The 14,351-nt window shown below is 62.5% G+C and overlaps 1 protein-coding gene and 2 non-coding genes across 3 annotated transcripts in view; 1 reads left to right on the forward strand and 2 right to left on the reverse strand.

Annotated features, from left to right (window-relative positions):
* LOC120375611 (zinc finger protein 850-like) overlaps positions 1–14,351 on the reverse strand; it is a gene marked incomplete at its 3' end in the record, with an annotated part of 610,246 nt that overhangs the window by 35,961 nt on the left and 559,934 nt on the right. Inside the window, exon 9 of the mRNA XM_039496347.1 lies at positions 5,539–5,557. Within this exon, the coding sequence (XP_039352281.1) occupies positions 5,539–5,557 (19 nt within the window). The remainder of the gene's footprint in view (positions 1–5,538; positions 5,558–14,351) is intronic.
* TRNAI-AAU lies at positions 1,602–1,675 on the reverse strand. The gene has a single exon. It is a non-coding gene; the product is annotated as a tRNA-Ile (tRNA).
* On the forward strand, positions 1,788–1,860 carry TRNAA-CGC. The gene has a single exon. It is a non-coding gene; the product is annotated as a tRNA-Ala (tRNA).

Genomic DNA, 14,351 nt, shown 5'->3' on the forward strand with positions numbered 1-14,351 from the left:
CGAGGAGCGTGGCTGGGACTCGGACCCCCTTCCCCAGCTCTGGGTAGCACGCCCCCCTTCCCCCCATTTCAGGCTGTGTTCTGCTTAAGGCCACAGAGCCCTTGCCTTTTTTTGCCCAGTGCCTGAGAGTCAGGCCAGCTGCGGGGAATTAGCTCAAGCGGCAGAGCGCTCGCTTTGCATGTGAGAGGTAGTGGGGGACGCTGCCCGCATTCTCCGAGCCGGTCAACTAAGGGCTCCTGATGAGCGTGGTGGACGGGAGAGCCGGCCATCTGACTTTTGGCCTGGTTGCCCGTAGCGGTCAGGCCGAAAAATCAAAAGCCATCCTCCCCAGGCCCACAGCCACCCAGGGGCTCCTCTGCACCATCTTGCCTCCACGAGTGCCACACTCTGACCAGCTGAACCAGGCAAGCCACGGGAAGCTTCTCAAGGTCTTTCCCTGGTGTGGGCTTGGATGCAAAAAGCACCTGGCCGTTCATCAGCTGTTGCAAGAAGTGTGCAGAGTAGGAGTAGCGATGGGGCTGTAGCTTTCCACAGCATCTCAATTTGGGCAGCTTTCCATTCCCCTTTTCTGTGTAATGTCCCTCCCACGGGTTTCACTTGCGGAGCTGTACGACTCTGGCAGGGTGGCCATTTAGAAATCTTTTCCTTGCTTTTCTTTTTCACCTGGCCCCAGCGTTAGGACCGTTTGGGTGTTTCAGTGTGTGTGTTTTCCCATTTGGAGGCATTTGGAAGTTTGGAAGGGGAGCCTAAAGAGGCGTCTTTTTCACAAGCAAGTTGGCTTTCTGCACAGGTAGGGCCCTTGGCCGTAAAGCTTAGCTCCGTCAGTGCGTCTGCATGGGGTTCCTCCAGTGCCTCAAGAGCCCGTGCTAAACTCTCGGTGTGGGCGTTTGGCTTGCGCCAGTCAGAGTGCCGTGCCTGCGTCTTCCCAGGGCCGGATCCCGTGAGGCGCGCATAACTTGGGAGGAAAGGGGTAGAAGAAGAAGGAAGTGAAGCTGACTTTGAGTGGTGGTGCCCCTGGGTGGAGTGGTCCTCCTGCTCCTTCCTGTCGGAGGTGTGGGCTCGAGTGTGGGCTTGGGGGGTCTGGCTGTGGGCGGTGGGAGGATGGTGTCCAGGGAAGTCCCAAAGGTCACCCTGCGCCGGCGGAGTGTGAAGCCTCTCCCCTAGGTTGGGGTGCTGAGGATTAAGCCTTCCTCTGTGGCTTGGGCTGGGGAGCATGATCCGGCGTCGGGTCCATTTGGGTGGAGCTGGCGGCTGGCAAGAATTCGGGCCATCAGGTCAACCCTCTGTGGAAATGGGGGTGAGCCGGCAGGCCTGCGATTTTGGCTTCGCGGGCGGGCAGCTCAAGTCTGGCCTCCTATGAGCCTGGAAGGCAGCCGGCCGGGCTCACCCGTCTCCTCCCCGGGCCCAAGTTCCTTTCAGGCAGCAGGTGGAGCGAGGAGCCCAGGGAGGAGAGCCCAAGGAGGTGTCCGGAGCCTCCTCCTGCCCGGCGCCTGCGCCCAGCAGGGCTCTTGCCCGCTCCCGGCCCACCTGGTTTTGGCCTCTGCCACCCCTAGCAGTCAGCCAAAAGACCAGAAGCCACCCTCTCCCTCCTGCACCCCGAGTGGCCAGCATGGGGCTTGAACCCATGACCTTGGCGTTATTAGCACCACGCTCTAACCAGCTGAGCTAGCCAGCCTATGGGAAGCCCTCTTTTGCCTGACCCTTTTGGAAGGAGTCACCGGCTGGCGCGGGGAACGATGTGGCCTCCATTATCGAATGAATGGATCAAGACAGCACTTGCCAAGGTAGGGGAATTAGCTCAAGTGGTAGAGTGCTCGCTTCGCATGCGAGAGGCAGCGGGATCAATGCCCGCATTCTCCAGTGGCAAGGCAGCCGCAGGACCTTCTCTTGCCCTTCTTTTAGAAGCCATGGACAGTCAGCCGGCTCAGCTCCTCCAGTGGCCTCCATCCCTCTCCCCGCTTGGCCTCCCAAAAAGCCAGCCCTTGCGGAGCACAAAGCTCTTCCTCCCCGGCCCTTCTCCCCCTTGCGCTGACTGGGAGGCTGGAGACAGCTGGGGGAAGTTAGCTCAAATGGAAGAGCATGGGAGAAGTAGTCAGACCCATACACACATTCTCCAGCCTGCTCTGCTCTGCTGGGCTGGGCTCTGGTGGGGGACCTGCACCTTTCTTTCTGAGCTCTCACTGGAGCACAATCCCTTTCCTCCTCCCTCCCTGCTAGTCTACGCCAAGCTCAGTGGCCGGGAGGGAGAGCCACTCAAATACAGAATTACTCACATCCCAGGGGTCCATGAAGGGAATGAGGAGATGGGCGGGGTGGCACGCGATACCAGCTCAGCTGAGACCGTGAGACCTCGCAGCCTCCTGATCTCAGGCAGCATGGCAGCCGTGGAGCAGAGCAGAGCAAAGCACGCAGACAGCTTGGAGACAGCCAAAGCAGGGAAGGGCTGCGTTGGTCTGGAAGAGGGAGTCGGTGGCTGTCTATCCTGGCGGAGGCAGGGTCGTTTTGCTGTATGCTGGGCCAGAGGCCAGGGAGTCTGCTAGAGTTGCTGAGCTGGGCCTGCTTCTGGCTTTGCTTGGGTTAGAGGAAAGTGGTGAAGATAAGAACGGCCCTCCTGGGTGAGACCGATGGTCCATCTAGGCCACTATTCCGTCTTCTGACAGTAACCGATGCCAGGCGCTTCAGAGGCAATGGCCAGAGCAGGCAATCGTCAAGTGATCTATCCCTGCGTTGTCTTCTGAAGTTTGGTGCTTGTTTCAGGGGCTAACTCTCAGCCCAGACACACTCCAGGGAGGGAGCGTTGGTGTTTGTGCCGAGGAGCGTGGCTGGGACTCGGACCCCCTTCCCCAGCTCTGGGTAGCACGCCCCCCTCCCCCCCATTTCAGGCTGTGTTCTGCTTAAGGCCACAGAGCCCTTGCCTTTTTTTGCCCGGTGCCTGAGAGTCAGGCCAGCTGCGGGGAATTAGCTCAAGCGGCAGAGCGCTCGCTTTGCATGAGAGAGGTAGTGGGGGGCGATGCCCGCATTCTCCGAGCTGGTCAACTAAGGCCTCCTGATGAGCGTGGTGGATGGGAGAGCCGGCCATCTGACTTTTGGCCTGGCTGCCCATAGCGGTCAGGCCGAAAAATCAAAAGCCATCCTCCCCAGGCCCACAGCCACCCAGGGGCTCCTCTGCACCAGGGACGGCTTTAGGAAGCACGGGGCTTGTACTCACCGGGTGGTGCTCCGAGTCTTCGGTGGCAGGTCCTTCACTCACTCCAGGTCTTTGGAGGCACTGAAGGACCCGCCGCTGAAGTGCCGCCGAAGACCCAGTGCGCCGCCAGGTGAGTAAAAATTAAAAAGGCGCCTCTAGCCAGGGAAGGGATTCTCACTGGACGTGGGGCCCTCTTAGGCACGGGGCCCGATTCGGAGGAATTGGTGAAATAGGCCTAAAGCCGGCCCTGCTCTGCACCATCTTGCCTGAGTGAGTGGAAGTGGAGCCTGGAACTGAGCTGATGCGCTGTGGGTTATTTGCTCTGCGCGCTTCACACGGAGGTTAGAACACGGGGCACAGATCTTTGAGCACAACCCTCGTCCTGAGGAAAGGAGGGGGCTGCACAAAGAGAGACCGGATCTCCCTGGCGGGGCTGCAGCAGCTCTTCACAGGGTCAGTCCCACTGGCAATTTGTACCAGAGTTTTGAAAGCCTCCTTTTCTGGCCTGGTTCCCCTCTCTTTAGGGAGACTGGCGGCCCCAAACTTCCCAGAAACCATCATAGCAAGGCCAACCTGAGCACAGACACCTGCTCAGCACCCCGGGGTGCAGCCCTGAACTCCAGCAATCAGCTACGCTCAGCTGCCCACCCAACAAGCGTTACACGCAGGAGCCTTCGTGCCCCGCGTGTTCAGGTCCCTCCCAGCGCCAGCTTCAAACTCCGCTGCTCAGTTCTAAGCTTTGGCCACACGGGGGCAGCCCGGAGCTCAGCCAACGCCTCCGGTTGCTGGTTGCGTTTCCCGCTCCTCGTGGCAGGTTCACACCCCGCAGGCAGATCTCTGAACCGGAGCCGAACCGTTCCCCAAATCCAGCGCTTTAGCAGCAGCTTTGCTAGGAAAGCGCTGACGTCCCCAAGTAACGTAAGAGCCAGAGCGCTGTGTCCAGGATCTTCTATTGGGCCCCTCACCGTGGTGTCTGTCAGGTGCAAGGAGAAACCAGGGAAATGTTTTCATGGCGTTTAAGGGCAGAAGGGGCCATTAGCTCAGCTAGTCTGACCCCCGAATAACACAGAATTACACCATGACACGTATTGATCCCACAGACCTTAGACAGATCAAAGCGTTTCAGCCCTCAGGAAGGAGGCTAAACTGGGTACCAGAGGCAGCGAACAAGGGGCCCCCAAGGCAATGGCAGGGAACTGACGAGGTGAAATATGCCCAGATGATCCCAGCAGGCGACCCACCCCCATGCTGCAGAGGTGGGAGTCCCTGTTCCTCCTGCCCTTAACAATCTCTGGTGGTAAGTGGGTCCCCCCAGTACCCCAGATAAGAATCCTCCATGTGGTTTCCTGGCTTCACCTCCAGATAAGAACATTGTGTGGAGGGAGTGGGAGGAAGGTTGTCTGGCAGATATGTAAAGGGGAACTGTGTCTCCCTGTCTGGCCCAGGCTCCTGGGAGGAAGTGATCTCAGTGTGTCTGGCTGTCTCCATTCCTCCCACCCATAAGAATCCCTGGTGTGTGGGTGCACCCTAGACCATTAAGGATCTCTGGGGGTGGGTGTCTCTCTCCCCCTAGTCAGGATCTCTGGGACATGCCTGTATAAAAGGAGACTTTGTCTCACCCAGGCTGGGCTGCCATCATGGAACAGACCAGGTCCTTCTGTGGAGGGTTTGCGTTCCTCCAAGGACGTGATCTCAGTGTGTGTGGGTGTCCCTGTCCATTCAACCCTTAACAATCCCTGGTGCGTGGGTGCGCTGGGCCCCATTACAATCCCCTCTGTCTTACCCCCCATGAGGGATCCGGTGGATGTGGGTGTTCTCCACGCTACTGGGGGTGTCTGGTGCCCCTGTCCCTCCTGGTTAATAGTGGAGTGTGTGGGTGTCCCCCCGCCCGTTAAGGATCCGTGTTGTGCGGATGCCCCCGTTCTTCTCATTAAGAATGGTGCAATGGAGCATATGGGTGTGTCCCCCACCCCATGAACTAGCTCCCGTGTGTGGTTCCCCTGCCCCCATCCAGGTTCTGTGGTGTGTGGGTGTCGCTGTTCCTCTTTTCAAGATCCGTGTTGCAGGGGGGCGTCCCTCCCCCCAAGTCAGAATCCCCAGCATGTGGGTGCTCCCATCCCCCCAGCCAGGCTCTGCGGGGGGGGGGGGGGTCTTAAAAGAGACCGTGTCTCACTGTCTTGCCCAGGCTACGCTGCAGGGGCTATTCACAGGTGCAACCCCACTACTGATCGGCACAGGAGTTTTGACCTGCTCTGTTTCTGACCTGGGCCGGTTCACCCCTCCTTAGGCAACCTGGGGACCCCAAGCTTCCCCAGGATCCGAGCTTAGTGCGGACACTCAATCGGCACAACCCCCTGCAGCCCAGAACTCCTGAGCTCAAGCGATCCGCCGGCTTCAGCCTCCCCAGGCGCTGGGATCAAAGGCACCAGCCAGGGAGCCCGGCTTATTTTGCTGCCTGGCAGCTGGAGCTTTAAACTCTGCTTGTGAGCTCTGTGCCTTGGTCAGATGGGGACAGCCTGGAACTGGGAAATGCTACTGGTTCCCCCGGCCCCGTCTCATGTCGAGCTGCAGGCGCCGCTGTCCTGCTAGGTAAGATCCCGGATGTTTCGGTGCCCCCCATCCCCCATCCAGGAGCCCAGGTGTCCGGGTACCTCTGCCCCCCATACAGAATCCTGGATGTGTGGGTGTCCATCCCTCTGCAGAGGATCCCGGAGTGTGGATGCCCTTGTCCCTCTCTAGAAGATCCTGGGTGTGTGGGTGCCACTCTCCCCCCCCAGAAGATCTCTGGTGGGTAGGTCCCCAGGGTGTGAGCGCTCCCATCCCCCGATACAGGCTGGGGGGGGGTATAACTGGATCTCCCTGTCCTGCCCAGGCGGTGCTATAGCAGCTGTTCACAGGGGCAGCAACCCCACTGTCAACCTGCAGCTTTAACCTGCTCCAGGGGTGACCCATGCGGGTCGGGAGTGAGGGGCACCAGCAGAGCTGAGAGTCTGGAAGTCAGGACTGGGATAGCAGGGGCTGAGGGTCGGGAGTGAGGGGCACCGTCAGAGCTGGTTGACGCCTAAGGGGCTGCGGGTCGGGAGTGAGGGGCACCAGCAGCGCAGTAACTGGGGAGCTCAGCGAGGAATCGAGGGGGCTGCGGGTCGGGAGTGAGGGGCACCAGCAGAGCTGTGAGTCTAGAGGTCAGGACTGGGATAGCAGGGGCTGCGGGTCGGGAGTGAGGGGCACCGGCAGCGCAGTAACTGGGTAGCTCAGCGGGGAATCCAGGGGCATGCGGGACGGGAGTGAGGGGCACCAGCAGAGCTGTGAGTCTGGAGGTCAGGACTGGGAAAGCAGGGGCTGCAGGTCGGGAGTGAGGGGCATCGTCAGAGCTGGTGTACGCCTAAGGGGCTGCGGGTCGGGAGTGAGGGGCACCAGCAGAGCTGTGAGTCTGGAGGTCAGGATTGGGATAGGAGGGGCTGCGGGTCGGGAGTGAGGGGCACTGGCAGCGCAGTAACTGGGGAGCTCCGCGGGAAGCCCAGTCGCTGCAGGTCGGGAGTGAGGGGCACCAGCAGAGCTCTGGGTGTGGAGATCAGGATTGGAATAGGAGGGGCTGCGGGTCCGGAGTGAGGAGCAGCAGCAGAACTGTGAGTCTGGAGGTCAGGACTGGGATAGCAGGGGCTGCGAGTCGGGAATGAGGGGCACTGGCAGAGCTGGAGGGAGACTAGGGGGCTGCGGGTCGGGAGTGAGGGGCACCAGCAGAGCTGTGAGTCTAGAGGTCAGGACTGGGATAGCAGGGGCTGCGGGTCGGGAGTGAGGGGCACCGGCAGAGCTGGAGGGAGACCAGGGGGCTGCGGGTCGGGAGTGAGGGGCACCGTCAGAGATGGTGGACGCCTAAGGGGCTGCGGGTCGGGAGTGAGGGGCACCAGCAGAGCTGGTTGACGCCTAAGGGGCTGCGGGTCGGGAGTGAGGGGCACCAGCAGCGCAGTAACTGGGGAGCTCAGCGAGGAATCCAGGGGGCTGCGGGTCGGGAGGGAGGGGCACCAGCAGAGCTGTGAGTCTAGAGGTCAGGACTGGGATAGCAGGGGCTGCGGGTCGGGAGTGAGGGGCACCGGCAGAGCTGGAGGGAGACCAGGGGGCTGCGGGTCGGGAGTGAGGGGCACCGTCAGAGCTGGTGGACGCCTATGGGGCTGCGGGTCGGGAGTGAGGGGCACCACTAGAGCTGGGGGGAACCCAGGGGGCTGTGGGACGGGAGTGAGGGGCACCGGTAGAGCTGAAGGGAACCCAGGGGTCTGTGGGTCAGGAGTGAGGGGCACCAGCAGAGCTGTGAGTCTGGAGGTCAGGACTGGGAAAGCAGGGGCTGCGGGTCGGGAGTGAGGGGCACTGGCAGCGCAGTAACTGGGGAGCTCCGCGGGAAGCCCAGTCGCTGCAGGTCGGGAGTGAGGGGCATCAGCAGAGCTGTGAGTCTGGAGGTCAGGACTGGAAAAGCAGGGGCTGCATGTCGGGAGTGAGGGGCACCAGCAGAGCTGTGGGTCTGGAGATCAGGACTGGGATAACAGGGGCTGCGGGTCGGGAGTGAGGGGCACCAGCAGAGCTGTGGGGCTGGAGGTCAGCACTGGGATACCATCCAGCCTGATGGTAAGCGATGCCCAGCTGAGCCCATGGCCAGTACGTCCTGCTCCACCCACGGCTGGGCTGGGAGCCAGGACTCCTGGTTCTTCTCCCCAGCTGTGGCAGGGCAGTGCTGACTAGTGGTTAGAGTGGGGGTTGGGAGCCAGGGTATCCGGGTCCCACCGCTAGCTCTGGGAAGGGAGTGGGGGCCAGTCTTGTGCACCCCCTGGCTTGAAGTGGTTTCCATCCTGTGCAGGGTTTACAGGTTTGTTCACTGGCTCTCAGCACCTCCCACTATACAAATTGTCCCAGTGCCGCGGGGTCTAGTGGTTAGAGCCGGGGAGGCCGGGAGCCAGGCAGGGGCGGTGGGTATAAGGGGCCCGGGGAGGCACCTGGCCCGTGCTCCACCCAGAGGCCCTGCTCCCGCGCGTCCTCTCCCCCGCAAGGCCCCATCCTCACTTCGCCCTTTCCCAAGCTCCATCCGGCCACATGAGGCCGTGGGGGGAGAGGCCGGGGGTGCAAACGGCAGAGAGGCAGGCGGGGGGGGCCTTGGGGTGGGGGCGAAGAGGCACAAGTGGCAGGGCCTCGGGGGAAGAGACGTGAGAGGTGGGCGGGGGTCAGGGAGTGGAACAAAGAGGTCCTGAGGGGGCGTGTGGGCGGGGCTGAAGGGGAGTGTGGGCGGGTGGAGGGGCGGGTGGGCGGGGCTTTGGCAGGAGGAGGCTGAGTGGCAGCAGGCCTTGGGGCAGGGCCACAGTCCGGGCCGCCCAGCCTCCCAAGTGGAGGAGTCCCAAGCTGCCCATGGAGCCAGGACTCCTGGGTTCTATTCCTGGCTCTCCCACAGACTCCCAATCTGAGCTGGTGCAGCCCATCTCGCCCTCCCTGGTGCCTCAGTTTCCCCCGTGTGAGACGGGTCCCAGTGTGAACGGCTGCAGCGCCGTGGAGAATCTCGTCCCTTCTCCTGGCGGCTCCTTGGTAGCCCTGGGGAAGCAGCCAACTGCTGCAGCCCCTGGCTCCCGTCTGGGCAGCCCGGGGTGGGGTGGGATCTGGGCAATGGGAAGAAGGAATCCCCCTTCCCACCCCACCCCGGGGACATGGGGAGGCTGGTGCTGTGGGGGCAGGGAGTCCTGCTGCCCTCGCTGGGGTGAAGGGGCTGGTTCCCGGCTTGGCTGCTGTTGGGGGCGGGGTGGGGGGCACTGCTGGACTGGGGGCTCCCCCCTGCGGGGTGGAGATGGAGCACGGCCTGCTGGGAGCGGACGTCTCCTCTGGATGGGGGAGGGTGACACTGGCCAAATTGTGGGAGCCCCTGTCCCCCCCCCAGACAAGGGAGGGCCTCTCAGCCTTGCCGGCTCGTCTCTCTTTCACCAGGATCGGCCCAGCACCTGGCCTGGCCCAGACCCCCTTCCTCAGCGCCAGCAGCTGCCCATTGTGGGGAGGAGCGGCCGGGGTGGGGCCTCTCAAGCCCCGGGAGCAGGGCCGGGGCACTGGGGGCAGAGGCTGCGATGGGGAGGTGGGTTGGAGAGATGTCGGGGTGATGCTGGGACTCAGGGGACAGGGCAGGCTGCAGGGAGGAAGTGTGGGGGCCACCGGAGGAGCTGGGGGCTGGGAAGCTGCGGGGACACAGCCGGGAGGTAGTGGTGACACCGCAGGGGGCTGCTCAAGAGGCAGTGGGCTGGGGGGCAGGGCGGGAGCTCGGACAGGGGTGGGGGGGTCAGGCTATTGCGGGTCTCCCTGTGAATGGCACCAGACTACAGGGAACCCCACGGCCGGCAGCCCCCCTGCTGGGGGGTCTGGTCAGTGCAGCCCCCCCCCCCGATGCACCCTGCTGGGGGCTCTGGTCACTGCAGCCCCCCCCCGATGCACCCTGCTGGCGGGTCTGGTCAGTGCAGCCCCCCCCCGATGCCCCCTGCTGGGGCTCTGGTCACTGCAGCCCCGATGGACACTGCTGGGGTCTAGTCACTGCAGCCCCGCTGCACCCTGCTGGGGCTCTGGTCACTGCAGCCCCGCTGCACCCTGCTGGGGCTCTGGTCACTGCAGCCCCCGATGCACCCTGCTGGGGCTCTGGTCACTGCAGCCCCCATGCACCCTGCTGGGGCTCTGGTCACTGCAGCCCCAACCTCGCACTGGAACTGGGCGGGGAAGGGTGCTTCTCGCGCGCCCATGGGTCAGGGCTCTGCCTCCCCCTCCCCTCGGCTGGCTCGGGAGAGCGGCGTTTCCGAGAGGGCGTCACGTGGCCTTGACGCGTGCGCGACGCGGCTCCAGAGCAGCCCAACCCCCAGCTCCCCCTCCCCACTGCCGCCCCTCCCCTCCTGCCCCGCCCCAACCCCTGAGCTCCCCTCCCCAATGCCGCCCCTCCTCCTCCTCCCCGTCCCCAACCCCCGAGCTCCCCTCCCCACTGCCGCCCCTCCCCTCTCTGCCCTGCCCCCAACCCCCTCCGAGCTCCCCTCCCCACTGCCGCCTCCCCTCTCTGCCCTGACCCCAAACCCCCAGCTCCCCTCCCCACTGCCGCCCATCCCCTCTCTGCCCCGCCCCAACACCCCCAGGCTCCCCTCCCCACTGCCGCCCCTCCCCTCTCTGCCCCGCCCCAACACCCCCAGAGCTCCCCTCCCCACTGCCGCCCCTCCCCTCTCTGCCCCGCCCCCAACCCCTGAGGCTCCCCTCCCCTCTCTGCCCCGCCCTCTCTGCCCCGCCCCCAACCCCCAGGCTCCTCCCCACTGCCGCCCCTCCCCTCTCTGCCCCGCCCCAACACCCCGAGCTCCTCCCCTCTCTGCCCCGCCCCTCTCTGCCCCGCCCCAACCCCCAGGCTCCCCTCCCCACTGCCGCCCATCCCCTCTCTGCCCCGCCCCCAACCCCAGGCTCCCCTCCACCAGTGCCGCCCATCCCCTCTCTGCCCCGCCCCAACACCCCCGAGCTCCCCTCCCCAGTGCCGCCCATCCCCTCTCTGCCCGCCCCAACCTCGAACTCCCCTCCCCACTGCCGCCCATCCCCTCCCTGCCCTGCCCCAACCGCCACCCAGAGCTCCCCTCCCCACTGCCGCCCATCCCCTCTCTGCCCCGCCCCAACACCCCAGAGCACCCCTCCCCACTGCCGCCCATCCCCTCTCTGACCCCGCCCCAACACCCCCAGGCTCCCCTCCCCACTGCCGCCCCTCCCCTCTCTGCCCCGCCCCCAACCCCCAGGCTCCCCTCCCCAATGCCGCCCCTCCCCTCTCTGCCCCGCCCCAACAACCCCGAGATCCCCTCCCCAGTGCCGCCCATCCCCTCTCTGCCCCCGCCCCTAACACCCCAGCTCCCCTCCCCAGTGCCGCCCATCCCCTCTTCTTCCCCCAAACACCCCCGAGCTCCCCTCCCCAGTGCCGCCCATCCCCTCTTCTGCTCCCGCACTAAAACACCCCCAGGCTCCCCCTCCCCACTGCCGCCCATCCCCTCTCTGCCCTGCCCCCAACCCCTGAGCTCCTCCCCAGTGCCGCCCATCCCCTCCTGCCCCGCCCCCAACCCCCTGAGCTCCCCTCCCCACTGCCGCCCATTCCCCTCTCTGCCCCGCCCCAACACCCCTGAGCTCCCCTCCCCAGTGCCGCCCATCCCCTCTCTGCCCCGCCCCCAACCCCCGACCTCCCTCCCCAGTGCCGCCCTTCCCCTCTCTGCCCCGCCCCTAACCCCCGAGCTCCCCTCCCCACTGCCGCCCATCCCCTCTCTGCCCTGCCCCTAACCCCCTGAGCTCCCCTCCCCACTGCCGCCCATCCCCTCTCTGCCCCGCCCCTAACCCCCACCGAGCTCCTCCCCAGTGCCGCCCTTCCCCTCTCTGCCCCGCCCCAACCCCTGAGCTCCCCTCCCCACTGCCGCCCCTCCCCTCTCTGCCCCGCCCCAACCCTCGAACTCCCTCCCCACTGCCGCCCATCCCCTCCCTGCCCTGCCCCAACCGCCACCCAGAGCTCCCCTCCCCACTGCCGCCCATCCCCTCTCTGCCCCGCCCCAACACCCCTGAGCTCCCCTCCCCACTGCCGCCCATCCCCTCTCTGACCCCGCCCCAACACCCCTGAGGCTCCCCTCCCCACTGCCGCCCCTCCCCTCTCTGCCCCGCCCCAACCCCTGAGCTCCCCTCCCCAATGCCGCCCCTCCCCTCTCTGCCCCGCCCCAACACCCCGAGATCCCCTCCCCAGTGCCGCCCATCCCCTCTCTGCCCCGCCCCTAACACTCCCCAGCTCCCCTCCCCAGTGCCGCCCATCCCCTCTTCTGCTCCCGCACTAAAACACCCCCGAGCTCCCCTCCCCAGTGCCGCCCATCCCCTGTTCTGCTCCCGCTCTCAACCCCGAGTTCCCCCTCCCCAGTGCCGCCCATCCCCTCTCTGCCCCCATCCCCTAACACCCCAGAGCTCCCCCTCCCCAGTGCCGCCCATCCCCTCTTCTGCCCCCACCCCCAAACACCCCTGAGCTCCCCCTCCCCAGTGCCGCCCATCCCCTCTCTGCCCCGCCCCAACCACCCCCGAGCTCCCCCTCCCCAGTTCCGCCCATCCCCTCTCTGCCCCCACCCCCATCATCCCCGAGGACCCCTCCCCAGTGCCGCCCATCCCCTCTCTGCCCCGCCCCAAACACACCCCGACACTGCTCCTGGTTTTGGGAGGGGAACAGGAGAAAGGACAAAAGAAGCAAGAGACGAAGAGAAAGGAGGGAGGGAGGGATGGAGGAAAAGGTGAAACAAAAAGAACAAACCCTAATGTCCCCAGTGATTTTAAGGGAAAAAATCCCAGGTACCGAATAAAATTCTGCCTCCTTAAGCTCGTGTTTTCCATGCCTAGAATTCAACTGTCACCAGATGGATCAGACTGAACAGGTTTCAAACCTCGAGGAGGCTCTTACCTTCTAAACAGGGACGGCTGTTTTCTATTAAAATCACTAAAAGGGAAGGAGAAAACTCGAAAGAGGTTCCTCCTGGCGCTCACGTCCGTGAAGCCGAATACTCTCTCAGTCCTCAAAGAGAGACCTGGAGAGGGAGACTTGCTGAAGCAAAGCCACAGGGGTCTCTGAGGTTTCCCTGGCCCCTCGCCCCTGTCCTGCCTGGCTGATGTCAGCATCTCTCTGTGAGGTCACCACCTCCCCACCACCTTTGACCAATCGTCTGAGGTCCTGCAAAAAGCCTTTGTGATGTCACTGCCACACCCCTCCCTTGCTGTGCCAATGTCCTGCCCCTGGCCAGGCACTTTGGAGGTTTGAGCTACTCCCTGTGGATCACCCCACACAAGGAGCGTTCGTTCTAGGCAGCAAGCCGGCTAGACAGGAAAACATCAGATGCTGCTCCCAATGCTACACTCAGTTTTTCAGAAATTAGTCGACTTTATGACCAGAAGAGACCATTAGAGCATCTAACCTGACCCCCTGCATATCACAGGCCTCCTGTATGACACACTAGCTACTTTTGGGGTAAACACATTCCAGAAAGGCATCTAGTCTTCATGAAATGACGTCACGAGACGGAGAATCCACCACTTTCCTTGGTAGCTTGTTCCTGTGGTGAATCATCCTCGCTGTTGAATATTTGTGCCTTAGTTGTAATATGAATTTGTCTCTTTTCACCTTCCAGCCATTGGGTCTTGTTATGCCTTTCTCTGCTAGATTCAAGAGCCCTTTCATACCCAATCTTTTCTCTCCATTAAGGCCCTTCAACACTTCAATGAAGTCACCTTTCAATCTTCTTTTGATAAGCGAAACAGGTTGAGCTCCTTCAATAGCTCACTAGAAGGCATTTTTCTTCAGCCCTCAGAACATTTATTGGCTCTTTGGTCATTAGATTCCTGAACTGCAGCTGGATGTGGCTCTTGTTCTTCTGCACAACACAGCTCCTGGAGAAGAGGGATCTGCAAATGTACAGTCATATGATACCTTTGTTTAACTGATGAAAACATAAATTGACACTTAGAGGATTGGAACTGATTTCAGCTGATGGACAGCTTTGCTATGTTTTTGTGCATTTGGACAGCGAAATGTTGAGTGTTTCCGTTGATATCAAGCACTCCTGTATAGAGGAGCCCCTGAACAGAATGGAGAATGGAAATGAAAATGTTTTTTTTAAAAAAAAGAAAGAGGGTTATAAGAGAACACGCAGGTTTGAACTGAGGACTACGTGATCAGCACTTAAACTGCAGTCAAGCACTTTAACACTGAGCAATATCCCCATGACAACAGAACTATGATGTCCAGCACTTTGAAGGACAGACCCTGCTTCATCAAGGTCCTTTGCCATTCCCAGACCACAGGTGGTTTTAAAAATGGGGTTTGATTAAACTTCTTAAATGTGGCAAACCCACCGATATAGCTTCTCCCACTGACATAGCTGCCACCTCTTGGGAAGTGGATTAACTGCACCCACAGGAAAACTCTCTCCCATCAGCACAGAGTAGTGGTTCTCAAGCTGTGGGTCAGGACCCCAAAGTGGGTCATAACCCTGTTTTAATGGGGTCGCCAGGGCTGCCATTAGACTTGTTGGTGCCTGGGGCTGAATCCCTCAAACTCTGGTTTTGCCCTCCCCTAACTGGGGCAGGGCTCAGGCTTTGTCTCCTCTGCCTGTGCCCAGTGTAGAGGTGT

Source organism: Mauremys reevesii, linkage group 12, assembly GCF_016161935.1.
Source record: "Mauremys reevesii isolate NIE-2019 linkage group 12, ASM1616193v1, whole genome shotgun sequence".
Taxonomy (NCBI): domain Eukaryota; kingdom Metazoa; phylum Chordata; order Testudines; family Geoemydidae; genus Mauremys; species Mauremys reevesii.